The sequence below is a fragment of the Notechis scutatus genome, chromosome 2 (assembly GCF_049901735.1).
Source record: "Notechis scutatus isolate UNSWTSFEM ecotype Mainland chromosome 2, rNotScu1.2, whole genome shotgun sequence".
Taxonomy (NCBI): domain Eukaryota; kingdom Metazoa; phylum Chordata; class Lepidosauria; order Squamata; family Elapidae; genus Notechis; species Notechis scutatus.
Genome location: NC_142010.1, coordinates 24,005,626 through 24,031,858, shown reverse-complemented (window position 1 = coordinate 24,031,858; position 26,233 = coordinate 24,005,626). Strand labels below are relative to the sequence as shown.

General features: G+C 43.8%; 1 protein-coding gene across 1 annotated transcript in view; it reads left to right on the top strand.

Annotated features, from left to right (window-relative positions):
- Positions 1-491: 491 nt before the first annotated feature.
- The window catches only part of LOC113422221 (SRSF protein kinase 3-like), a 28,500-nt gene continuing 2,758 nt past the window's right edge, over positions 492-26,233 (top strand). The window contains exons 1-9 of the mRNA XM_026683023.2: positions 492-754; positions 5,051-5,147; positions 7,814-7,922; positions 12,897-12,984; positions 14,309-14,396; positions 18,025-18,131; positions 19,430-19,586; positions 21,347-21,429; positions 24,145-24,252. Of these exons, the coding sequence (XP_026538808.2) occupies positions 5,117-5,147; positions 7,814-7,922; positions 12,897-12,984; positions 14,309-14,396; positions 18,025-18,131; positions 19,430-19,586; positions 21,347-21,429; positions 24,145-24,252 (771 nt within the window). The 5' untranslated portion in view covers positions 492-754; positions 5,051-5,116. The remainder of the gene's footprint in view (positions 755-5,050; positions 5,148-7,813; positions 7,923-12,896; positions 12,985-14,308; positions 14,397-18,024; positions 18,132-19,429; positions 19,587-21,346; positions 21,430-24,144; positions 24,253-26,233) is intronic.

Here is a 26,233-nt window from a genome sequence, read left to right as displayed (position 1 = left end):
ACTGCACAAGATATTTGTACCCAGATGACGCACTGTTTAATGGATAATGGATTGTTGGTATTAAAAATAAAATAAAATAAAATATTTTTTTAAAAAAATAACTGGCAGGGAGGAGAGTCTTAAACCTACCAGCCCAACCACAATTTCCCAGAGGAGGATAGGTGTGTATTAGACAGCAAGGCCTCTGCATATGGGCTCGGTTAGTATGCCTTTCTCCTCTCATGGACATACAGGAAAAAATAGCTCTAGGCTGAGAGTCAGCCAACTGTACAGTGTAAAAGTTTGCATTTCTCTCCTGGCTATCTGTAAATGCTGACCTATAAATACCCACCCGAGAGATTCCAGATTTTGCTTTGGCAGCAAGGCAGCAACCGAGCCAGGAAAATATTAGAGAGCAAAGCAGGAAGCTGTGGCAACAGGTGCAGAGCAATGAAAAGGAATGATAAAAGGAGAACTTCCCAGCTGTCCTGGCTCCGAGTTGCATTGGAGTTGAGCCGTGGATCTGCAGACTTTGAGCGCAGTCCAATCCAAACTCTCCCTCCCACTATACCAGGGGATTTGGGACGACCCTCCCTCCCACTTTCTCTCTCTCTCCAGCTGAGCTTCTTTCCAGAGACTAAAAAGAGAAGCAGGCAAAAGCTTCTTGGATGATATTCCCCAAAGCTCCAAAGCCTGGCAGAGATCAGGAAGTGGTGTGTCCCCTCAATCTGCTTAAAGGGTGCATCTGGGCTACCATCCTGACACTGCAGAAGACGTAAGTTTCATGCATTTGCTGGATTTTAGTGAAAGATGATCTGGTCCGGCTCCAGGACCTTTTCCCAGTCTTAGGAAGACAAAAATGGATCATTGAGAAGTTCAGAAGCTCCTGGGTTACAGCTGGCTTGGTTTTTGGAAAAACACCCTGTTTGTTTAGGTGTCAAACCTCTTGATTTTGCTAACTAATTACATGGATTTATTTAGCATAGAGTGGAACCTCCGGTCACAAACACTTCTGACCACGACCAAATCGGGTTCTGACCAAAAAATCCACAACATTTTTGAGTCGGATCATGATTCAAAAATTGGGTGGTGGTCAAACACGGCCTTGGCGGTCAAACACGGCCTTTCCGCGCCAATTTCCCCTTCTGCGCCATTTTTTTTTGTAGGTGGCATGCGCAGTGAGTCTTGATTCCGGTCACAACAAAATCGGGTTGCAACCGAAGTTACGGAAGAATTACGGTCGTGACCAGAGTTTCCACTGTAGAGGGGGTAGATGCCAGCCACCTTGTCAGACAAATGCCAGCCCAACATATGCTCTTTATTGGGAAGTCCACTCACCCACTAGCATGCTTGTTAATGGCAAACATTGGGAGAAGTAATCAGGGTTAGAATGAATTATAGGCACTCAAATGTTCGTAATCTTTATTTATTTATTGCATTTGTTTATCAAATAAATTTATCAATAATAACCGATCAATAGTATTGATCAATGAGTAATTGAAGTCTGGCTTTACTTTTTACAATACAACAAATAGCTATGGAAGATTTGATATTCAAGAGACAATGTTTTTATTCATACTGTTTCCATTTCATATTAAAGCTAAGGTGATTTTTTTTGGAGGGGGGGTTGTTTTGTATTCAATTAATAAAACCCATTTTTTAAAACAAAAATCAAGGGTTTGTTTTTTTAAAATTGATTCTCTACTCCAAATGACACATGCAGTAAAAAATCAATTTAAAAAACCAAGTCCTTGATTGTTTTTTTAAATGAGTTTTCTTAATTAAATACAGAACAATATATACATATGGATGACCTGTTTAAAATCTTATGACCTTCAGTAGATTACAGAAATAAAAACATACACAGCACCACAATATTATGATAATGAAACCATTGACAAATATTATTGTCATGGAAATATGATACATGATACAAATAATGTAAATTTGTATTTAATGGACGTTTGGAAATATCAGAGCCGCCTCCTCCTCCTCCAATGCTCTGTTGGAAGAAATATCCTTCTGGGTTCAGTTCCAAGTGGGGAAAAAGACACTGGAAACATGGAGGCTGTTTGGAAAGATGGTTTAATGGTGGATAGGACCACATGCCTTGGAGCTCCTGAGCGAAAAAGGGAAGAGATGCTGAGAGCCCTTTGGTTTTATGCCCTCTGTTGGGCTTTGAATTTGAGCTTGAATTCTGATTGGTTGTCAGACTCCCATGGGGCCATGCAGGCACAACTCTGTAGGCTGCCTTTTGAGTCCCAGGCTTGAATTGACTCTTGTTGGGTGATGATATAATGAAAGGGCTTTTGGCAATTCCTATTATGGGTCTGCCTGAAAGAGGTAGATCTTTGTTATGTAAAATAGACTGGCCCAGGTCCCTGCTGCACAAGGAGCAGTGACGGCTAAACTTGGCTGCTATCATTTGCATGCGAATCCTTGAAATCCTAACTCCTGCTGTGACCTCCCCAGCAGGTCTGTTCTAGAATTCAAAGCGATAGAAGTAGGCTCATGGACAAAAACACTGCAAAAATGGTAGAAAGAGAATGAGAAAATATAACTCACGATTGCCTGTTGCATTACAAATTGAATTGTGTCCGTATATTTGTATGTCTTTGTGCTGGAGGGCAGGTTACAGGAGGCCAGTGGCCCCTTCTCAATTCCATCATTCTGTGATAAATGGAGAACAGTCTACACCTGGAATACGACACCCAGTTTGGTCATCGCTTTACAAAAAAAGATTTTGAGGTTTTAGAAAAAGAGCAACTAAGATGTTTGAAGGCCTGGAGACTAAAACATATGAAGAATGGTAGCAGGAATTGGGTATGGCGAGTCTAGAGAAAAGAAGATCAGAAAAGCGGACCCTGCAACTGTGGGAAGAAGAAGGAGGAGGAGAAGGAAGAGGAGAAGGAGGAGGAGGAGGAGGAGGAGGAGGAGGAGGAGGAGGAGGAGGAGGAAGGAGGAAGAAGAAGAAGAAGAAGAAGAAGAGGAGGAGGAAGAAGAGGAAGAAGAAAAGAAGAAGAAGAAGAGGAGGAGGAGGAGGAGGGAGGAGGAGGAGGAGGAGGAGGAGGAGAGGAGGAGGAGGAAGTAGAGGAGGAAGAAGAAGAGGAAAAGAAGAAGAAGAAAAGGAGGAGGAGGAGGAGGAGGAAGGAAGACAAAGAAGAGGAAGAGGAGGAGGAAGAAGAAGAGGAAGAAGAAGAAGAAGAAGAAGAAGAAGAAGAAGAAGAAGAAGAAGAAGAAGAAGAAGAAGAAGAAGAAGAAGAAGAAGAAGAAGAAGAAGAAGAAGAAGAAGAAGAAGAAGAAGAGGAGGAGGAGGAGGAGGAGGAGGAGGAGGAGGAGGAGGAGGAGGAGGAGGAGGAAGAGAAGAGGAGGAGGAGGAGGAGGAGGAGGAGGAGGAAGAAGAAGAAGAAGAAGAAGAAGAAGAAGAAGAAGAAGAAGAAGAAGAAGTCGTCTAGAGAAAAGAAGGATTAGAGGTGACATGATAGCAGTTTTCCAATATTGGAGGGGCTCCCACAAAGAGGAGCGGGGGGTCAGTTTATTTTCCAAAGCACCAGAAGGCAGGACAAGAAACAATGGATGGAAACTAATCAAGAAGAGAAGCAACCTGGAACTGAGGAGAAACTTCCGAACAGTGAGGACAATTAACCGGTGGAACAGCTTGCCTCCAGAAGTTGTGGGTGCTTCATCGCTGGAGGTTTTTAAGAAGAAGCTGGACAGCCACTTGTCTGAAATGCTAGAAGGTCTCCTGCTTGAACAGGGGGTTGGACTAGAAGACCTCCAAGGTCCCTTGGACCTCTAGTCCGATTGGTTGTAGGAAGCCCTCATCCACTTCTATCAATCTACAAGTATCTTGAGTGTCACAAGACACCATTAAGATAATAGAATCATTCAGACCTTTGAGTCCAGCTTCCTGTGGCTCTCTCATTCTTGAGTTAGAAATGAGCTGTGATGTATAGCAGCCTGGTTTGCCTAGTTGCCCTTTGCCCGGACAATTTTATTCCTGATGGGGAGATGAACCTGGGAACAGAAACACCCAACAGGCTAAGCTTGAACTGACTCTTCTGCAGGGGAAGCTGCCGTCATCCTATGAGGCAGAGGGACACCTGGTAGGCATCCAATGCTGAGGATGGGCTCGAAGGGGGAACTTTCTGGTATCAGTCCAGCCCCTTAACCACCACACTTCATTGCTGCTCAAAAGTCTAATATTTATTTTGAATTTGACTCCTGGGGACTCCCTTGACAATATGGCAGAAATAGTGTGCCACTGTATCTTTTGGGATAAAATTCAAGTTATTTTAGGATTTGCACCACAGTATTTCTCTCCTCGACATGGCAGAAAACCCTACTTCCCTTTTTTCCCCCCATTATGTTTAGACAAAAATCTGGGAGGCTGCTGTTAGATCGGGTAGATCGGTTCCAATCAGAGCCCTGGTAAGACCTTTGCACTATTCACTTTGCGTTTGACCTGCTCCGCGGCTTTATATTGTCATTGTATGAGCCCTGTGACAAAGGGATCTTGGAGAAGTGGCAGCCCTTGGCATTGGGTGAACCGGCTTGCGGTCTCGGCTCATCCCTCCAGGACCGTACTCTTGTTATCTCAGGTGTCGGCATAGCGGGAACTCCGGGGCCTTGATGTAGATCACACCGACCAATGTTGGTTTGATGATTCAACATAAGCCAAGCGTCAAGCACAAGCTGAAGGAGGCGTCGTCGTTGACTGGGAGGCCAACCCCCAGAATAGGCTTAGCTTACCCGTTCGGGTAAATTGTGCCTGACAATTTGCCAAGAATTTCTTTTTGCCGTTAGCCTGTTAAGTTCTGCTGTTATCAGAATTTGCACCTTTGGGGTCCAGCTGCACAAAGTAGGCTCTGGAGTTCCTGACATGTCCGTAAAGTTTTCCTTTAGAACTCTCACCCTGGTAATCCTTTGCATCTATTCACCTACATGTGTAGCTATGCTTTCTGTAGGAGGCTGGGAGTTGCAGGGATGCGTAATTGTGTGTGCGTGTTTTTTCTTCCTCCTGGTAAATGACAACCTACAACTGACTGGGTTGAATTCCTTCTGCTCTTAGATGTAAAACCTCCTCAGCCTAAACAGATCCAGGAAGTCTTCCCCTTTGGAGGGTGGCACCCGTGCCATGGAGGAAGCCTCCTTGACCTCTGGTGGAGGTAAGTTGCAAGCAAGTCCTGCTTGGCCTTGCATCAACCCTTGGGGCAGATGGCAGGGTTGTGGCTACATCAGGAAGGAGAGGAGTCCCTGTGGGTTTTATGCTGCTAACCATTGCTGACTATAGGGGGCAGCACTCATCTCCATTTCGAGGCCATGAGCCAGAGCTGTCCCAAGACGTTTCAGTGGTCATGTGGCCAGCATGAGGTCTTGGAGTGCTGTTACCTTCCCACCAAAATAGCACCTATTTAGCTCCTCACATTTGCCTGCTTTCGAACTGCTATCAGGGGTGTCAAACTGGCGGCCTGCGGACCGGATGCATCATGCGCAGGCCACACACCCACCCCAGCTCCACAAAGGGAGAAGCCATCACGATACATCGCGTGACGGCAATGTGACTCTGTGAGTTGGACCTCTGTGTGCTAAATGGACAGGAGCTGGGCCAAGTAATGGGAACTTGCACCATCATGCAGCACTCAGAGCCAGTGGTGGGATTCAATTTTTTTTTTACTACCGGTTCTGTGGGTGTGGCTTGGTGGGCGTGGCAGGGGAAGGATATACTTAAAATCTCCATTTCCACCCCACTCCAGGGGAAGGTTATTGCAAAATCTCCATTCCCTCCCCACCCCGCTAACCTGCTTTCCAGCTCCGTTCTCCTGTGCAGGGCAACAAAAGAAGACCCAGCCGATCAGCTGGGACTCGGTAGGCAGAGAATAGATGGGAGCGGGACCAGTCAGAGACGGTATTTGCGTGTTCTCCGAACTACTCAAAATATCCACTACTGGTTCTCCAGAACTGGTCAGAATCTACTGAATATCACCTCTGCTCAGAGCTCAAAACTGGGCTGCCAGCTTTCCAGCTGACAAGCCCAGCATCTTAGCTGCTGAGTCATCGTGCCGCCATAATCAAAACCACCACATTATTTCTAAATGCGATGTCTCAAAAATAGGTAGGTAAGGAGAGGAAGAGAGAGTCAGAAAGACAGAAGCATAGAGACAGACAGAGATAAATAGAGATAGAGACAAAAATTTTGACACCTGGTGATTGCCTGGACTACTCCCTGCAGTTTCCTTGACAAGGTTTTTGGAAATGTTTTGCCCTTCCTTCCTTCCTTCCTTCCTTCCTAGGGCCTAGAAACATGACTAGTTTAAGATCATTGTGTTCCTAACGTTGGATGAGAAATCACGGTGTCCTGACTTTTAGCTCAGTGCTTTAACTACTACATCAAACTAACTCTGTCCCAAGTTAACCAGTAGGTTTGTGGCCGAAGGTAGATTTCTTCCTGGTAACCAGGTGGGCAGAGGGGTTCAGATGAGGTGGATGATACAGAATATGGGTAGTCCTGAACTTACGACCATTCAATTAGTGACCGGTTAAAGTTACAACAGCCCTGAAAAAAGTGACTTATGACCAGTTTCCCCATGTGAAAACCGTTGAAGCGTTCCCACGTGATCAAGTGATCCCAATTCAGAGGCTTGACAAGCGATCATGTGATCCCCATCTGTAACCTTCCCAGCTGGCTTCCGAGAAGCCGAGTTAATGTTTAATCAAATAATAATAATAATAATAATAATAATAATAATAATAATAATAATAATAATAATAATAATAATAATAATAATAATAATAATAATAATAATAATAATAAATACATGGCTTAAAGATTCAACAGCAGATTCCCCACATAGGCAAAAATGTGGTTGTGATTCAGTGTGCCATACACACACAACCTTAGAGAGACAAGATAAACATAATTAGCAAGTTCACTGTGCATTTGAGAATCTTCTTAAATTATCTTCACATGAATCTCATTGCAGAAGGGGCTTCTTGTTATATTCTGAAGTATACATCCTTGTAAAACTAAGCAGCCAGCCTTTGGATGTCTCTCACAAGTGATCCTCCACTTACAACCAGACTTCAGTCCAGAGTTTCCATTCTTAAGCAAGGGGGTTAAGTGAGTCATGAAGTTGTTAAATGAATCGTGCTGCCTTTAAACAAATCCGGCTTGACTTTGCTTAGCATGACCCCAGGATACTGTATAACAATTGTAAATACACTCAGGGGTGGGCTTCAAAAATTTTAGCGAAGGTTCTCTGCCCGATTGCTGAGTGGGCGTGGCCATGGTTTGCGTGGTCTACTCAGCCTCCTGTACCACGGCGGGGTGGGGGGGGGTGTTTTTGCCCTCCCTGGGCTCCGGAGGCTTTGCTGAAACCTCCGGGAGGTTGAAAACGGCCTCCCCAGGCTCCGAAGGCTTTCTGGAAGCCAGAAACAGGCCCATTTCCGGCCTTCCCAAACTTCCGGGAGGCCCGTTTTTCACCCTCCCCGAGCCTCTGCGTGCGCCCTGCACTTACCTGCCTCCAAAACGGGCCTCGTGGTGACTCGTGGGAGGGGCGGGGCGGGGTGGGCGGGGCCAGCCAGGAGTGGGATTTGGGGGTTCTCTGAATTGCACAGAATCTTAGCTAGGGGCTCTCCCGAACCCCTGTGAACCCCCAGCAGCCCACCTCTGATGCTGAGCAACCAAATTTTGATCAGGCGACAGTGGGGATGCTGCATTGGTTGTAAGTCACATTTTTCAGTACTGTAACTTTGAAGGGTCAACTCAATGAATGATTCCAAGTCAAAAACTACCTCTAGTAACGTAGTGGTTCCCACTTCCACCTTTTTGCAGACGGCTACTATCCGGTGAAGAAAGGAGAGACATTCAATGGAAAATATCACGTGGTCCAAAATCTGGGCTATGGGTATTTCTCAACAGTCTGGCTTTGCCAAGATGCTGGGTGAGTAAACAAAATGACCAGATCTGAATTAACTTTTTGATAATCCGTAGGAAATCGTATGTGTGGATTCTGCTGTTGAAGAAGGGTTATAGTTTGGCAGAATTGTATTTATGGCATGGAAAATAGTTTTCATTCCAATGTGGGTGTAAGAGAAGATTGGAGTTCAAAACCCTGAAGTGGTGGTGCCAGTTCCTCTGTAAACCTTACAGAGAAAGGACAGGAGTGTACAACCCCCTCCTATTTTCCTGTTACAAGAGCGTATGGATTTCCTTAGTAGACAGCGGTGTCTGCTCTCCTGCCCTTAGAGAGATTCTATTAAATTTACCACCCTCGATTTAGTAATCTTCATGCTAGCTAGAGAATTCTGGGACCGTAATACTTCTGGGAGCCATCAGTTTGGAGAAGCAATAGCACTAATACTTAGACTTATATACCGCTTCAACAGTGCTTTACAGCCCCTCTCTAAGCGGTTTACAGAGTCAGCCTATGGCCCCCAACAATCTGGCTCCTAATTTTACCGACCTCAGAAAGATGGAAGGCTGAGTCAACCTTGACTGTCCAATCAGGATCGAACTCTTGGCAGTTGGCAGAATTAGCCTGCAATACTGCATTCTAACCACTGCCACCCCATGGTCCTGCACCACCATGGCTCACTGAGAAGTACTCAGGTTGGCTGCTAAATCATTCATTATTATTTTTTTTAAAAAATAGTTTTTATTAAAGTTTAGAACTAAGAAAAATGTAAAGGGAAGAAGGGAAAAAGTTCAAGAAAAATATTTAAAAGCAAGAAACATATACACAGTAAAGAAAAAAGAAGGTAGATATAAAGAAATGAATTCTCCTTTCATCATGACAAGTCGGAACAATTTCAGTAATTTAGCACTTTTTCTGTTAGTACTGAAAATAGCATGAAAAGTCTCTTCTTCCTGTATTTCAACTTGTGTCTATAAAAAAACTTTAAACCCTTTTAATTTGTCAGCAAAAAAAGTCCATTAAGAGTTACTAGAAACAATAACATACTGTATATATTTTAACCTCAATCAAATAAATTAACTTTGCATTTTTTCCTTTATTTTTAATAATCATCTCTAATCTCTTTAAATAGTGTCCCAGAACTTGATTTTTCATCATCCTTCAAAACTTTAATGCTTCTTGTTTGTAAATCCAAAAGAGTTATGAGTCAATTTTTGTGATGTGTTATTTGCATATCCCTTTTAATTATAAAGTCATCAGCTCATTTTATTTGTAAATTCAGTATGACATTGTTTTCCATATCATTATAGTAACCTGTCATTTTAAAATCCACATTGGAGTCAGCCTCAGTCTCTGTCTTATCCAGTAAAACCAGTTTCTCTTCTATAATCCCTTTTGAATCAAGTTTTATGATAGCAGACAATCTTAAAAATAATTATTGAACTGCGTTGTTCCCAAATATCCTTGAATTCTTCCAAAGTTACATTACTCCATTTAGTATTAGTGGGTCTTTTCTCCTTTATTTATAATCTTTGCTTCTTTCCGGTTCTCTCTAACGTCCAACCTTCAAAATACCACCTTATGTTTTTTGTTTTTTTTAATCAACAGAATTTTCCCACAGGAAGAATTCCTGCCATTAATTTTAAACTCTTATTTCAAAACAACTGGCCCCTTAATCTGTTTTAAACTTTCCAAAATGAACATTCTAATCATCTTTCCGCTGTTTTTTCCAAACTAAGATTTTTTTTTTAAAGTCCTTAAACTTGCATAAAACTTCTTTTGCCAAAGATTGAAAGAAACTCATTTAGTGTGAGGAAACATGCTTTTCTGAAAATAATTCATTCATTTAAAAATATATATATTTATATGTATCCTCACCTGTTAATAAGCCATTCACAGACGTTATTAAGAAAGAAATAGGTAAATCCAGAGTCCTTTTGAAAGGGTTAGGAAAAGAAAGGCACTAATTCAGCTCCTAGAGCTATTAACTCATACAGTCTCTGAGGAGCTACTGTCTGGAGCATTTGTGAGCAATCTTTAATATTCTCCTTGTCTGAGGAGGAATTCTGAGAAGCTGGTCCATTTGCTGACTCTTTGTTCCACCATGGTCATAAGCTCTGCTCACCACAGAGTAATTTTCAGTTCACCAAGTCAAGCAGACAAGTCATTCATGAGAAGCACACATCAAAGATGCTTCCCAGATAGACCTTTTTATTATGGAATCGTTCTGTCTCACTCAGTTACTGGCAGAAAACCAATAACTGGTTTTCTGCCAGTAACTGTCAGGCCCAAGAACCAAGGAAGACACACAGAATTATTTCAGAGAAGTTTCCTTTATTGCTCCTCACCTACAGACAGAAATCTTGCCCAACAAAGGCAACTATTTGCATCACTATACATACTATTATGAGAATGGCTAGGGAGGAACCTTCTTAATTCATTTTGTCCCAACCAAACTATTTAAACTTTGCTGTCTTTTTGCCCTCTGGAATGCAGCCACTCCTTCCTACTTTCCATCACAGTAATAGATGTCTTCCTATTTCTTCAACCATCCTTTTTTTCCTTCATCTCAAAACAATCCACCAAGCAGGGAAGGATGGAATGATTGCACAGAGACATTGGTTGCAAGTGCTTTATGCGCTTCATTTGGAACAACCCAGCATTGGAACCTGGGAACTAGAGGAAAGGTTGAAGAGCTCAGCAATACTATGGTTACATAGCTTTTTCTCTGGTAATATCACACTAATAACTAGAGCATACAAAACATTTGCTAGATCAATACTCGAATACAGCTCATCAGTCTGGAACCCACATTACGTATCTGATATTAACACAGTTGAGAAAGTCCAGAAATATTTCACAAGAAGAGTTCTCCGCTCCTCTACTCATTGCAGAATACCTTATGTCACCGGACTCGAAATTCTAGACCTAGAACTACGCCGCCTTCGGTCCGATCTAAGTATAGTATATAAAATCATACATTGCAATGTCCTGCCTGTCAATGAATACTTCAGCTTCAACCATAACAATACAAGAGCAAACAATAGATACAAACTCAAGGTTAATCGCACCAAACTTGATTACAGGAAATACGACTTCAGCAACAGAGTGGTCAATGTCTGGAATACTCTACCTGACTCTGTGGTTTTTTTCCTCAAACCCCAAAAACTGTAACCTTAGACTGTCTACTGTTGACCTCACCCCTTTCCTAAGAGGTCTGTAGGGGCGTGCATAAGTGCACCAACGTGCCTACCGTCCCTGTCCTATTGTTTTTTATATATTTTTTATTTTTCTTATATGTATCCATGTATTCATAACTATGTTTTTACTTATACCTATTATCTTGTAAGCAATTGACAAATAAATAATAAATAAATAAATAAATAAATACCTTTCTTAAACTGGCTGGAACAGTGACTTAGATGTAATAGTATGCGGGAATGACCTTGGAAAACAGAGGGGAAAGGGGCACAGTCAGATAAGAGACAGCATAGCCCACCACTGCATAATGGGAGAAGAAAGAAACTCAAAAGGATACCCCCTGTCCAGGTTCTCAAGCAGGAGATTTGTTCTTTCAGACGTGCAAGATTCTATTAATGTAGCCTTATAATAAAATTGAATTAACTCATCTGATTGTGTTTCCCGTCTTGTCTACAAGTGTACAAGGAATAAGTTCATATCAAGCTACAAGGGAAAATAGAATTCTAGCCTTTGCTTCCCTAGAACAGCTCAGTCCTTTCAAATCAGTGCTGGTCTGTGAATTTTTCTCTGGGTTCAGTCCTGGGGGAGATTTAGGGAACCAGATATTAGTGCTTGTGGGTGTTGAAATATTGGGAGCAGAGGAAGTAGAGGCCTGAGAGATTTTCCCTTTTTGCAAAAGAGGTGCTAGGAATATAAGTCACCTAACAGGTATTTGGGTTAGAAATATATAAACCAGGATAAACATTTTAGTACTATATCTTTAAGAAAATGCAAAAACTGTAGTTGGGTGTGATTACTCAAGCGGCCATAAAATGGAGCCAGAAACCTGGGTTGTTTAGTCTTAATCTCAGAAGAGATTGTGTCTCAGTCTCTTTTTCCTTCTGTTGGAAAGTATTGCCTTTCCTCCATTTCTTCTAATTGACTGATATTACTGGATTTAATGTAAGTCTGTTACTGAACTGTTTTTGGACTTTGTTATTGAATTAACCCTGGACTAAAAACTGACTGATCTTACCTGTGAATGACTTTGGACTGCCTATTTTGAACTTTGCTTAAACCTTTATTGACAGAAAAACTCTACATTTACTGTACAGTGTATCTGTGTGCTGTGTGTGTATTATTCAAACACTACTCTCTACACGTCTCCCTGTATGCGCTCATTCTCCTAACGGGGAATTACCTCAACACGAGGCATCCTTAATAGATACCTCCTCTCCATGGTGAGATGCCTATCTTGCTGTAAGAAAAGAGCAGGCTGAGCTGGAAGGGCAGAGTTAAACATGTCATCAGTTTGGAATCATCGTGTTGCCACAAGAGACCCAAGTCCAGCCCTCCATGAATTCTGTTAACCCTAATCTAGTGCCAATGTAGCTTTGACCATTCGTTGACCAGATTTTTGTGCAATAGGTAGCAATAATACACTCTTCTGTATCTTGAATTCAATTAATGTGCCTGATTATTTGCATCTGACACCTGCCTAGCACATATTCCCCTCCCACACATTTATTTCCTATTCTATGTTTAACTAGGAGGAGGTCTCTGTCCTCCTTGCATTGTCCCTTACCAGCTATACCACCTATCCACTTCAATATTCAGTTCTTTCAAGGAAACCATCATGTCCCATTTTACTTTCAAAGGTTGCCCTTTGAAAGCAGGTTTCATCAGTGGACTTCCCTAGCCAGTTGGGGAAATGTAAGCCAATGTCCGAAACAGCAGTCAATGGAATTCAAAGCAACCCAAAGCCAAGAAAAAAAAGATCGTTTATTCTGTACTCATTTTAAGCAATGTGTTTTATTTCAGGAAAAATAGGTGTGTGGCTGTGAAGGTACCCAAAGGAGGGGAGAATTTTGCTGAGGCAGCCCTGGATGAAGTCATGCTCCTTCGCTATGTACGTATCAATGAATAACAGAATAACAGAGTTGGAAGGGACCTTGGAGGTCTTCTAGTCCAACCCCTTGGTCATGCAGGAGACCATTGTTCATTCCAGACAGATGGAATCTCTTCTCAAAAGCCTCCAGTGATGGAGCACACACACAACTTCTGAAGGCATGCTGACCTACTGGTTAATTGCTCCTCAGTGTTAGAAAATTTCTCCTTAATTCCAGGTTGCTTCTCTCCTTGATTAGTTTCCATCCATTGTTGCCTCTCTTACCTTCTGGTGGTTTGGAAAATAGGTTGACCCCCTCATCATTGTGGCAGTGCCTCAAATATTGGAACACTGCTATCATGCCACCCCCTAGTCCTTGTCACCAGACTCGGCCATGCTCCATTCCTGCAACTGTTCTTCAGATGAACCAGGAATCACGGCTGGCTAGAGAATTCTTGGAGTTGAAGTCCACCCCTCTTCAAGCTGCCAAGGTTGAGAAGCATTGCTATAAAGGAACGGGGGAAACCCGTGGCCCACAAAGTCTATTTTTGGACCACCTGGCCTGCAGAACCTCCTCCTGACCCCTTGCATGTTCAATTATCTCACCCTTTGCCCACATTTCACTCATCTCCCTTGAGCACCAGGAGGAGGAGCAGTGGTGAAGTCATCAGGAGGATTGTTGAACAGCCAAAAAAAAAGTGGAAGATGTCTATCCAGATGTTCCTGCTAGTTCATCCCGCCTTGATTCGCAAGGCTTGTTGAGACAGGCACTTATTCTTCTCCAATGGAGGCATATAGAACATCTGAGGCCAACCTGTTATTCCTAATCTACACAACTCCAGTCAGTGTGTCTAAGCAATAGCTCAGCATGCCAAGGACCGGCCCACCTTTTCTGTGCTCTATAAAGAACAAGCTGGATTGTTCCAGTGCCTGCTTGTGTATATAAATCTAGATTCCAATTATCCCTAAATTGCAGATTGAGGAAAGTTCAAGACACTCTAAAAAAAATGAGTGATTTGCATAAATTCTGTACAATTACACGTCTGGCAGGAGCCATTGGGTCCAAACTTTTGTTCAGTGAAGGAATTTAAATTAAAACATCCCTAACAGATGGCTATCTAGCCTCCCCTGGAACACATCCAGAAAAGTAAAACCCACCCCCTCTCTGGTACTTACTTTTCCTGCTCAGCTGCTCTTACGTTTCCAGAAGTCTTTCTTTAACCCTCAACCAAATATCTCTTCCTGTAAGCTAAGCCTGAATTTCCCTGCTTTGCATTCTAGGATGACAACAGAACGGACTGTAGCTTTCTTTGGTGGGTCACCCTTTCTCTTCCTCTTTTGACAGGTGAATAGCAAGAGGAGGAGAGACCAAGGCAGCGATTACATCATCCACCTTTTGGATGATTTCAAAATGATCGGAGAAAATGGTTTCCATATCCTTTGGTTGATAGCACAGGGACCACGAGGCCACCAAGCCAGGCTTGCATTTTCTGAATGCCTCCTCCTCCAACCGAGTGTTCTCCAGATAAGATGGACCACGACACTCCTTATCTGATGGGATGGGAATTGTAGTTCCATACATCTGGAAAATCTTAAGTTGGGGGAGCTAACATTGACAAGGCTAATGATGGTATCTGGGGACAGAAGATGATAAATAGGATAGATAGATAGATAGATAGATAGATAGATAGATAGATAGATAGATAGATAGATAGATAGATAGAAAATAGATGATAGATAATATGTAGAAATTAGATAGATAAGATGATAGATAGATGATAGCTAGAATAGCTGATAAAGATAGATGATAGATATATATAAAAATAGATAGATGATAGATAATAGATATGAGAAGCATATAAAAATGAATCAACAGACTTTTGATAATCTGATCCGTAGGATGCTTTATTAGGGAAAATACTGCAGTATGGACCCCTCTACTCCAGAAAAAAAAAACATTTTCTAGGAGGAAGGAGACACCCCCATTTGGTGAATACAGCTTATATAGGTTTATCAAATTACATGGTTACATAACACTTCCTTTTTCCCATATATGGATGTTTTCATAAGAAAGTTCCAATCTTCCATGGACAACTCATTATAGTCAGATTTCCTATTATTCAAATACCAGAAAATTATAAGAAAACATTAATATCTCTTAATGTGATTTATAATGTCAGAACGCCCCAGCACATACCTCTAACTTATGCCAAGTACATAGTTTTGCAATATTGTATTATTCCTAGCAGAAAACACATTACATAAATGTTCTGGACTTTAAAAGTTCAGACTGCAAACACAAAATGGCTTCAGTTCGGCTCTTTATATTCTCAGGTGTAATAACCAAATTTTTACTTATAACAATAGAAGAGATAGATAGATAGATAGATAGATAGATAGATAGATAGATAGATAGATTATTTATTAAAATTTTATAGCTACCCATCTCAGTCAACAATTCTGGATAGCTAACAATTCAAAAATAAATACATTACATTTAAAAGTACTAAAAACATTTAAAAACCAAAAATATTAAAAACATTCTAATTAAATATATACAGGAGCAAGATATTTAGTTACCAATACAGCCAGAAAATGGGGCCCTTAACACATTCAGCACCCCAATCACGGAAATATAGCCAGATTTTCAGGGCCCTATGAAAGGCTAACAGGGTTGGAGCCATCCTAAATCTCTGAAGGAAAGATCTTCCGTAGAGCAGGGGCCACTGTGGAAAAAAGGCCATCTTCTGGGACTGGACTGGCCAATCGATAAAATGAAGGGAAGAATTAAAATATGACTTGATTTTTTAATTTTTTTTTACTCAGTGAAAGTGGCTTTATGTAGTTTGCACAGATTCATTAGGGAGACGGCCTCTGCTCTCAGACTTCATTTGCAAAAATAACATTGACAAGGAAAAAGAGCAGAGGTGAGGATGGAAAAGGGGGAGGGGATGGCAAGCTCTTTCTTGGAACGCTTCCCCAGAGAACTGGGATGAAAACAGTTCTAGGAGAAGAGCTGCTGATCAGGTGACAGCTTGGGAAAAGCTCAAGACGGCTGATCCCATCAGAGAGGTGATGAAATCGCACTGCAGCTGTTCTCCTACCTCCATGTGGCAGCCTGACAGAAGAGCAATTTCTCTCTCAGGGCAGACCGTTTGAGGGAAGAGCCGCATCAAACGTGGCCTTGTCCCTGACAGGGAACTTGGCCAAACATGGTTCTCTCGGTTCCCTCCTGTCAGTGAATTTGTGGCTTTGGCTGAAAAATAGCAGACAGGCTAACTTTCATGAAACAATTTACTTGGTTGTTTATCAGCGTTTCAACCTGCTGCAATCCCAAAGACAGGTGACTTAGCAGAAATCAAGATTATATACAGAAGAGTCGAAACATTACAACGGTCAATATAATCAATGATTCCTGCAATGAGCACCCACCCATTCATGGGAACAGATTTTAACAGAATAACAGAGCTGGAAGGGATCTTGGAGGTCTTCTAGTCCAACCCCCACCCCCCACCCCCGTGCTCAAACAGGAGACCCTATACCATTTCAGACAAATGGCTGTCCAATCTCTTCACCCACAACTTAGAGCTGGACTTTGGCCTCAGCGAGAACTAGATTCAAAGAGGTTGGACAACCACTGTATGAAACGGTATAGGGCCGTGTTGGTGAACCTATGCCACGCATGCCGGAAGTGGCACGCAGAGCCATTTCCCCCGGCACGCGAGAGGTCGCCGGGAAGAGCCCCAGTGCACATGCGCACGCTGCTGCCCGACAGCTGACTGTCGGATATCTGGCGTTGCATGCACAGGGGTGTGGAGGGGGGAGCGCAGGAGACCCGTGCGCATGCACAGAGATGCGCTGCACACCAGGGGATCGCATGCGCATATGCGCTGCGCACAAGGGGGGGAATCACACATGCATGCGAAGACACGGTGCGAGGGGAATCGCAACGCATACGCAAAGATGCACGGCGTGCGAGGGAATTGCGCACGCATGCGCAAAGTCGCGTGGCGCGCGAGGGGGAATCTCGCGTGCATGCGCAGGGGGTGCAGGGGCCCAGCACGCGAGCGTGAGCACATTTATCGGCACGGGAGCCAAAAAAGGTTAGCCACTACTGGTGTAGGGTTTGAGCCATGGTGGCCCAGTGGTTAGAATGCAGTACTGCAGGCTACTTCTGTTGACTGCCGGCTGCCAGCAGTTCGATCCTGACCTGCTCAAGGTTGACTCAGCCTTCCATCCTTAAAATAAGGACCCAGATTGTTGAGGGCAATAGACTGACTCTGTAAAACCACTTAGAGAGGGCTGTAAAAGCACCGTGAAGCGGTATATAAGTCTAAGTGCTAAGTGCCTGATCAGAGGGTTGGACTAGAACAAGGGTCTCCAACCTTGGCAACTTTAAGCCTGGAGGACTTCAACTCCCACAATTCCCCAGCCAGCTGGCTGGGGAATTGTGGGAGTTGAAGTCCTCCAGGCTTAAAGTTGCCAAGGTTGGAGACCCCTGGACTAGACGACTTCCAAGATCGCCTCCAATTCTGTTATTCCGTTAAATTCTTATTCTACTTCAAATTGTCCTCATTTGATGACTGCGGGCAAAGTGCTGTTGCCCACCTCATTTGTGAGGACAAAAGGCAGTCAGTCATCCTGATTGCTGCCCTGAGGTCTATGGAGAGAGGTGGGAGGTGGGGGAAAATTAAAATAACCTAAATTTCCTAGATGATGACATCTTATGGTGGTTGTTGTTATCCACATCTCCCAGAAATAAAAGCCCCGTTTGTTTAGAGGGTTGAGAGAGACAACTGACCACAGACATTGTCTTACAGCCTTAATTGTTGAGAGCCAGAAAATGTAGTTACACTCTGCAAATGTTTTTTTTTTTAAAGACTCAAAAGCCTTGCCTGGGGCACTTATAGCCTTGGGCTCGCCCTTGACTGTCTCAGCTGACATTTTATGGGGTACCATGCTAAAAAGTCCCCCTCCGGTCTCCATGCTGCTTCCCCCCTTTTAGAGCAACTTCGGCATTAGGGGAACCTTTCAGTTAGTGGATCCCTGACTTGGTCCCACATGTGTGCTTAGTGATGGAGCTGCTGGGACCTTCGCTGCAGACTCTGCTGAGCATCCGAGGCTCCCAAGGCCTCCCGCTGCCCTTTGTCAAGAAGGCCATGCGCCAGGTGAGTAGAACTTCACCGGAGAGCTGAAGAAGGAAAAAGAGCATCGGTTGGGGGAGGGTGCGCCAAGATCTGCGGAGATGTGGCGTTGTGATTCAAGCGTCACCAAGCCCTTTGCGGGCATGTGCACAATACTACACCCTGCATCTTGCAGAGTTTGACATACATTTATATAGGGCACATAGTCATTCCCTAGCCTTATGGATTCTAGGCTGATGCTATACCCTGGATCAGTATCAGTAAACTAAATTTCTGGAGATCTTACTGCCCAGAGAGGCTAGCCAGATGCCTATTCTCCACCTTCCCCCCCTGTGGAATGGCAACACCTTCTAGTACAGAGGTCGCCAATCCCTGGTCCATGGACTGCTATCGATCCACAGCCTGTGGCAGGTGAGTGCACAAAGCTCCATTTGCGCATGCGCAGGATTAAGTTGTGCACGCTAAACCATCTCCTCCCACCCCTGACCGCCACCTCTATTGCTGGTTCATGGAGCTGAAAGGTTGGGGACCGTGTTGCGGTAGATTCACAACTAAGGACAAAGTATCAAAGGTATGAGCTGCGGGTGGCGCAGTGGTTGGAGTGCAGTACCGCAGGCTACTTCTGCTGACTGTCGGCTGCCTGCAATTTGGCAGTTCGAATCTCAAGGTTGACTCAGCCTTCCATCCTTCCGAGGTGGGTAAAACGAGCACTGTGAAGCGATATATAAGTCTAAGTGCTATTGCTATCTCTGCTCAACATTGGTTATCTGCACAGGGATGAGGGACTGTTTTATTCACCTGCTGTGCAGATCCTGAATTTGTTTAAATCATAATGGGCATGGTTCCCTCAACTGGCTAAGCCATAAGCAATGGCTAGCAAACCACAATGGCCATGCCAAAACCAGTCAATTAGCCACATTATGGCTTTTAGGCCTAAAGCTAACCACCCTTGGGGAAAAGCGGAGTCTCTTGGGTGGCCATTTTAAACCTGCTTTCCCATGATCAGGATCAGAGGCTTGAGAAGAAACAATTTAAACACAAGGAAACTTTCAGAAATAAACCGAAGCAACCCTTTTCTAGCCAACGCTGGGGCAGGCCTGTCCCTAGAGCATAAAAGCAAAGCAGAGTTAGAAATGACTAGTCTTTGGGTGGTTAAAAGCTGGGCAGAGAAAGAAGGCCAAACCACTGTTACCCTGTGGCCAAGGAAATTATATGCCCTACCAGGGATCATTGCCAGGGCTGAAGGTTGAGTCTTTATCTTGACCTGGTGTCAGTAGATAGAATTTGGGCCACTGACTGCCTTTCGCATCTGGCCAATGCAGATACTCCAAGGTTTACATTTCCTGCACAAAGAATGTCGCATCATCCACACAGACATCAAACCAGACAACATCTTGCTGTATGTTACCGAAGAAAGCCTGCACAACATGGTTTCTTTGCAACGCAGCCTGGGAGCAAACCGCAAACCCAAGGCAGGAGGTACGTTTGGGCTTGGGAGACAACTGGGAAACGGGCGAGCAATGTTTCAGGAGCTCCCTGTAGGGCAGGGGTGTCAAACTCGATTTCATTGAGGGGCGTGGCCAGCTGGGCGTGGCCAGCTTGATGTCACTTGTGTCTGGGGCACCCGTAATGGCCTGGGCGCCACACCCAGGCTCTGTTTTCGCTGGCAGAGGCACCACGGGTTGGTCCTTCACTGTTTGCAGGGTGGTCTTGCAGGCCAGATCTCAGCACCCCACGAGCCGGAGCCGGAGCCGGCCCACAGGCCTTGAATTGGACACCCCTGCTGTAGGGAATACATCCAAAGCTAGCAAGCCTTTAGTCACACTGAAGCACTTCCACTGTAGCAGATAACGGGAGATGCAGAGAGAATAAGCTTCACCACAGCTCTTACCAACATCTAACGGTGGGATGGAGAGCAGAGACCGAGAGACCAGGCATCATTCTGCTCTGGGACAATCCTACCTGTGGCCTTCTGTGTTTGGACTCCAGCTCCCATCTTTCCCAACCATTAGCCATGCTACCTAGCCTAGCCAATAGGAACTGGAGTCCATATTCAGAAGGCGACTGTGAATCCCCAGCCTTCTTTTAGGCAGGAACAACCAGTATCCAGTTCAGTGGTGGGATTCCAAATTTGTTACTACCAGTTCTGTGGGCGTGGCTTGGTGGGCGTGGCAGGGGAAGGATACTGCAAAATCCCCATTCCCTCCCCACCCCACTAACCTGCTTTCCAGCTCCGTTCTCCTGTGCAGGGCAACAAAAGAAGACCCAGCCGATCAGCTGGGACTCAGGAGGTGGAGCATAGATGGGGGCGGGGCCAGTCAGAGGCGGTATTGGCCGGTTCTCCGAACTACTCAAAATTCCCGCTACCGGTTCTCCAGAACTGGTCAGAACCCGCTGAATATCACCTCTGATCCAGTTGCAGAAACATGCAGCATTTTAAAATCAGGCTCTGTTCCGCGAATGATTTCACTGGGTGGTCTCGAGGGCAGGAAGGCTACCACACTTTGGCTGCAAGAGATCGGAAGAATTTCCTTGCTGTGATCTAGTGGCTGTCTGGATTTTGCAGCCTAGATAGGGCAGCCTTTGGTTTGAACGATCACTCGTTTATCAAGTACCCTCGCAGTTTTCTCACATAGCTACCCAAAAGACCAACTACATGGCGGGCTGCGTTTCATTTTACAAACTGTGATCCTTCGCCCAAACAAAAATACACAATCATGGCTCAGTGGGTGGAACACATCTTTGGCCACCAGAAGCCCCCGCTTTGGTTTTTTGGACTCTCCTAAGTTTCTAAGTGGCGAGGATTCATTATGTATTACATTGATTGCGCACCTATTGTGTATTTCTCCTCGGCTGAACTCAAGGTGGAATAATGGTTTGCCGTCTGAAAGAGGTAGTTCAGAAAGAGGAGGGACGGAGGAAAACACATCAAGTTTGAAATATTTTTCTATATGGCGAAGATAAAGGCAGAAGAAAAAGCTGGTTCGGGATGAGAAGAGTTTAACAGCAGCCGGTCCCACCTGAACCGCAGTGGGACAGGGCGCTAAGAAAAGAGGTGCTAATTAGGGGGTTGTAACCATCGCCTTGATGTTTTGGCCCTTCCCCTGCAGATGCCCCAAGTAGAGCCCCAACGGGGTTGATGCTACTACATAACAGATATGAACTGGGGTTGGATGCGTTGTGCAGCACGACCTCCAAGAAAGTTCTTCAACTGGCTTCTTTGTCTGGCTTTGTTCTAGATGGCCCAGCAGCTCTTCTGGACTGCGGCAACCTAATGAAAATGGGAGTGAAAATTGCAGACCTGGGAAGTGCATGCTGGACCGTGAGTCTGTACTAGCCTCTCCTCTTGTGCTAACTTCTTTTTCCCCATCTGAAAGTGCAGGATTCTTCGAGTGGATTCCCACCTTGTGCAATGGCATGGCACATCTGACCCTGGTTGAATAATCCATAACTGGGCAGACCCACAGATCCCTGTAAGCCATGAAATGTAGTTTACAAGTCACAGTGACTTAGATCCCTGAGATGATTTGGTGACTACAACCTGTCAGTCCTGGCTACAAAGCAACTAAAAAAGAGAGAGAGAATAGAATAGAATATAGAATAGAAAATAGACTAGACTAGACTAGACTAGACTAGAATAGAAAATAGAATAGAATAGAAAATAGACTAGACTAGACTAGACTAGAATAGAAAATAGAATAGAATAGAAAATAGACTAGACTAGACTAGAATAGAATAGAAAATAGAATAGAATAGAAAATAGAATAGACTAGACTAGACTAGACTAGAATAGAAAATAGAATAGAAAATAGAATAGAATAGAAAATAGAATAGAAAATAGAATAGAATAGAAAATAGAAAATAGAATAGAATAGAATAGGAATAGAATAGATTAGAGAATAGAATAGGGAATAGAAATAGAATAGAATAGAATAGAATAGAATAGAATAGAATAGAATAGAATAGAATAGAATAGAATAGAAAATAGAATAGAATAGAATAGAATAGAATAGAATAGAATAGAATAGAATAGAATAGAATAGAATTCTTTATTGGCCAAGTGTGATTGGACACACAAGGAATTTGTCTTTGGTGCATAAGCTCTCAATGTACATAAAAGATATAAGTGATAAATCATGATCATAGTCATCATAAATACATTCATCATGAATCATAAGATGCAACAGTCGTAGGACACTAAATAAGCAATCAAAATCATAGTAGGAAACTAAATATATTGTAAGGATACTGAAAAAATAAAGAGAGAATGATTCTCTAGGGCTGTGATGGCAAACCTATAGCACGCATGCCACAGTGGCATGCAGAGCCATTTGTGCGGGCACACGAGCCCCAGGTGCATGCGCGTGCCTCACTGCGCATGTGCGTGCTGCCCAGCTGATTTTCGGCCCATTTGAAGCCTTTTACGGCCTCCCAGAGGCTTGAGGGAAGCCTCTGCAGTCTTTGCAGCCCAAAAAATAGGGCTAGTTCGTCACTTCCTGTATTTCCGGAAATACCGGAAGTGACTAAACGGGGGCGGTGTGTGTGTGGGATTGTGTGTGCACGCGCAGCGGGTGTGGGAGGGCCGCGTATTGCCTTTTGGGTGCTGGCATGTGAGCCCAAAAAGGTTAGCCACCACTGCTCTAAGGCAAACTTGGCAACTTGAAGACTTGTGGACTTCAATGCCCAGAATTTCTCAACCAGCCATGCTGGGAGTTGAAGTCCCCAAGTCTTAAAGTTGCCAAGTTTGGGAGACTCCTGCTCTAGGATCAGAAATGGCACCCTGATTATCTGTTACCTGTTAAATCTGTTACCTATCCACAGGTAAAATGCCATTGCATCCCTAACCACCACTTAAGTTCAGCTTTCTACAGAGAGCACCCAGGTACCTCCGGAAGTCTTGTCTGCAAAACTCAGCAAGAACCATTTCCTGCTAATGCCCCTCCTTAGCAATTGACTGTCAGTTCAGCAAGCTTTCTTTCCACATAGGAGTTCCATAAAACCACATGCCCATTAACTATTCACAAGCACGACCTCCATGAATGTGCCTACTAATTTCATTTCTCAAGATAGAAAAGCCAGTAGGTGCAGTTTGGGGGCATGCCATTTTTTAAAAAAATCACATTTGTACAGGTAGTCCTCGACTTAGCAACCATTTGTTTTGTGACCGTTTGAAGTTCCAACAGCACTGGAAAAAAAACAACACATTCGGTCCTCTACTTGTGACTTTTCCAGCATCTCCCCCACACTTCCCTCTCTAAGCGGTTTCCAGAGTTAGCCTATTGCCCCCAACAATCTATTTATTTTTTATTTATTTGTCAAGCATGCATTTGATAATATATATATAAGTATAAGCATGATTATGAATACATGAAATGGATGAGAATAAAAGGGAACATTAGGACAGGGATGGTAGGCACACTGGTGCGCTTATGCACGCCACTTCAAGACCTCTTAGGAATGGGGTGAGGTCAACAGTAGACAGTCTGAGGTTAGAGTGTTTGGGGTTAGTGGAAGAAACCACAGAGTCAGGTTAGAGTATTCCAGACCTTGACCACTCTGTTGCTGAAGTCGTATCTGGGTCCTCATTTTACCCACCTCAGAAAGATGGAAGGTTCAGTCAACCTTGAGCCGGTCAGGATCAAACTGCTGGCAGTCAGCAGACTCGGCCAGCAATGCTCCCTTCTAATCGCTGGTTAGAATCCTGCCTCCATCTTTATAAGCTTCTATCACTTACAATAGGTGCTTACTCAGAAATAAGTCTATTAAGTATGTTAATGGAACTTCTGCTGAGACTTGCGGCTTTAGTCCTCTTTTCTCGCAACTAGGAAAATCTGCCTTTCTCCAGACAGATGGCTCCCAAGCTTAACTTCACAAATAAACGTGCTGTTCTTTGAGGATCTTTGCAGGGCCAATGATCCTGTCTAAGCACACCCAGTAATCGGGACGGTTTGGGTTACTAGAGCAACACTCGGATCTAAAGGGACCTGTCGGAATCCACCCTCAATATCTCCATTGTTTGTTTTGTTTTCTGTTCCAGTATAAACCGTTCTCCAAAAAGATCCAGACGCAGCCCTACAGAGCGGTGGAAGTTCTCCTTGGATTAGATTACAGCACCCCAGCAGATATTTGGAGCGCAGCCTGCTTGGTAGGACCAGGCTCCGGGGGTGGGGGGTGGGGGGTGGGGGGTGGGGATCTGTTTAGCAGAAACGTGAGGGTGATACCGGCCTGTGGAATTTCAGCTGTCTTTTTAGAGCTGGACCTGGGAAGATAAGCTGATTACCAGAGATAAGACGCTGGCGGCCAGTCCCTTCTTTTATTTAGTCTTTTTTTCTTTTCTTTTATAAATAAATTTTATTAATTTTACAATTAAAAACAAACCAACAACAAGAAAAGAAAGGGGGAAAAAAGAAAAAAAGAAAGAAAAGAAAATAGAAAGAATAGAAAGCAATTAAAAACATGTTTTTAATTGCTTTATTTAGTCTTATTTTCAATGTTCAGCCAGTCCTTAATTTACAACCGGTTGCTGGGCGCCCTACCTGAAAAGGGGGACTTATGACCCAGATCTGAAATTCTGTAATGGGCAGGTTCCATTATGGTCATAACTAGAGGATTACCTGTGATTGTCAGATATCTCTTTGCGCCTCAGGAAAGGCACGTTCTAGGAGAAAAGAGGCGCCTCTTTTTTGATCTAGACTACCACTTTCTCACGGTGGAGAGGGAACCCCAAAAAGCAAAGGTTTTTTTTCCTGAGACTGATTTTCCCCCCCAGAGTGAATAAGTTAAATGTACGCAAATAGCAAAAACAAAACCCCAAACCCATAACCCATATGGCCATTTTAGTTATTTAATTAAGATCTCTCCATTATTGGAAAGTAATTTAGATTCATTCTTTGTAGCTGTCCTAGGACAGAAAGTTTTGTTGAGGTTGAAACTACTCTTTTAAAGATTATTCCCTCCCACCCACCTAAAATACAAGATGATAATTCCATTAGACTGGAGGCAGCTGAATGCTTCCCTTTTTCATTATGGACATTTCTATTTCACTCTCCTCCTCCTCCTCCTCCTCCTCCTCCTCCTCCATCTCACTGCCGTGTTTTCCATTAAAGTTGGGGATGAGAATTGGGCTGCACATTGTCTAACTTTGCCTAAGGAAATGGCCAAGCTCTGATTCTATGTACCTCACTGGTGTCCATTTTCACAATGCTTTGCCAACGACGCAGAAATCTAACTCGTACTTCTAGTCTCGAGGTTGTTGCATAAACAGGTAGTCCTGGACTTATGACCGTTTCTTTAACAATGGTTTGAAGTTATGACGGCCTCCGAAAAAGTGAGGTATGAATTCTCCTCAAGGTTAGGGCCACTGCCCCGTTCCCACAGTCATGGGATCATCATTTGGTCTCTGCCCAACCAGCTCGTATTTCTGTTGGTTACAGTGTCTTGAAGTCCGAGCAGTGCAGTGGCCTAGAGGTGGAGCTCTTGCCTCACAATTAGGAGACTTGTGAGTTCGATCCTAGGTAGAGGCAGATATTTCTCTCTCTGGGCACACTGAGAATATATCTGCTGAACAAAACTCCGCACTGGCGACAGGAAGGGCATCCAGCCAGTAAACACTCAGCTCCATTCAGTCGCCCCAACTCTATCCCGCAAGGGATTATGGGGTCATTAAAAGAGGATGATGATGATAGAGCCTTGTAGTCATATAGACATAATTTGCTACCTTCCCAGCCAGTTTCCAATAAGCAAGTCAGTTGGGGAAGCCAGATTCTCGTAATGACTGTGTGATTTACTTAGCCACAAGATTTAAAAGCTGTGTAAAAGTAGTCATAAAATCAGGACAAGTCTGATTATGACTTGCACAGACTTACAATGGAAACTCCGGTTCCAACTGTGGTCGTACGCTGAGGACTATCTTTTCCTCATTACAAAATGAAGGATTGAAAGAACAGATCTCTACCCCGGTTAGCTTCTCCTCAGACCTTGTGACAGTGACATATTGACCTTCCTCCAGTCTGTGACATTGATAAATTGCTCGGGCAGGTAATCTAATCTATAAAAAGGGGTAAGACAGCCCTGGCCTGCTCAACCCTTTTGATATGTAGACAGGAGGGTAAGTTTAGAGTTTAAAA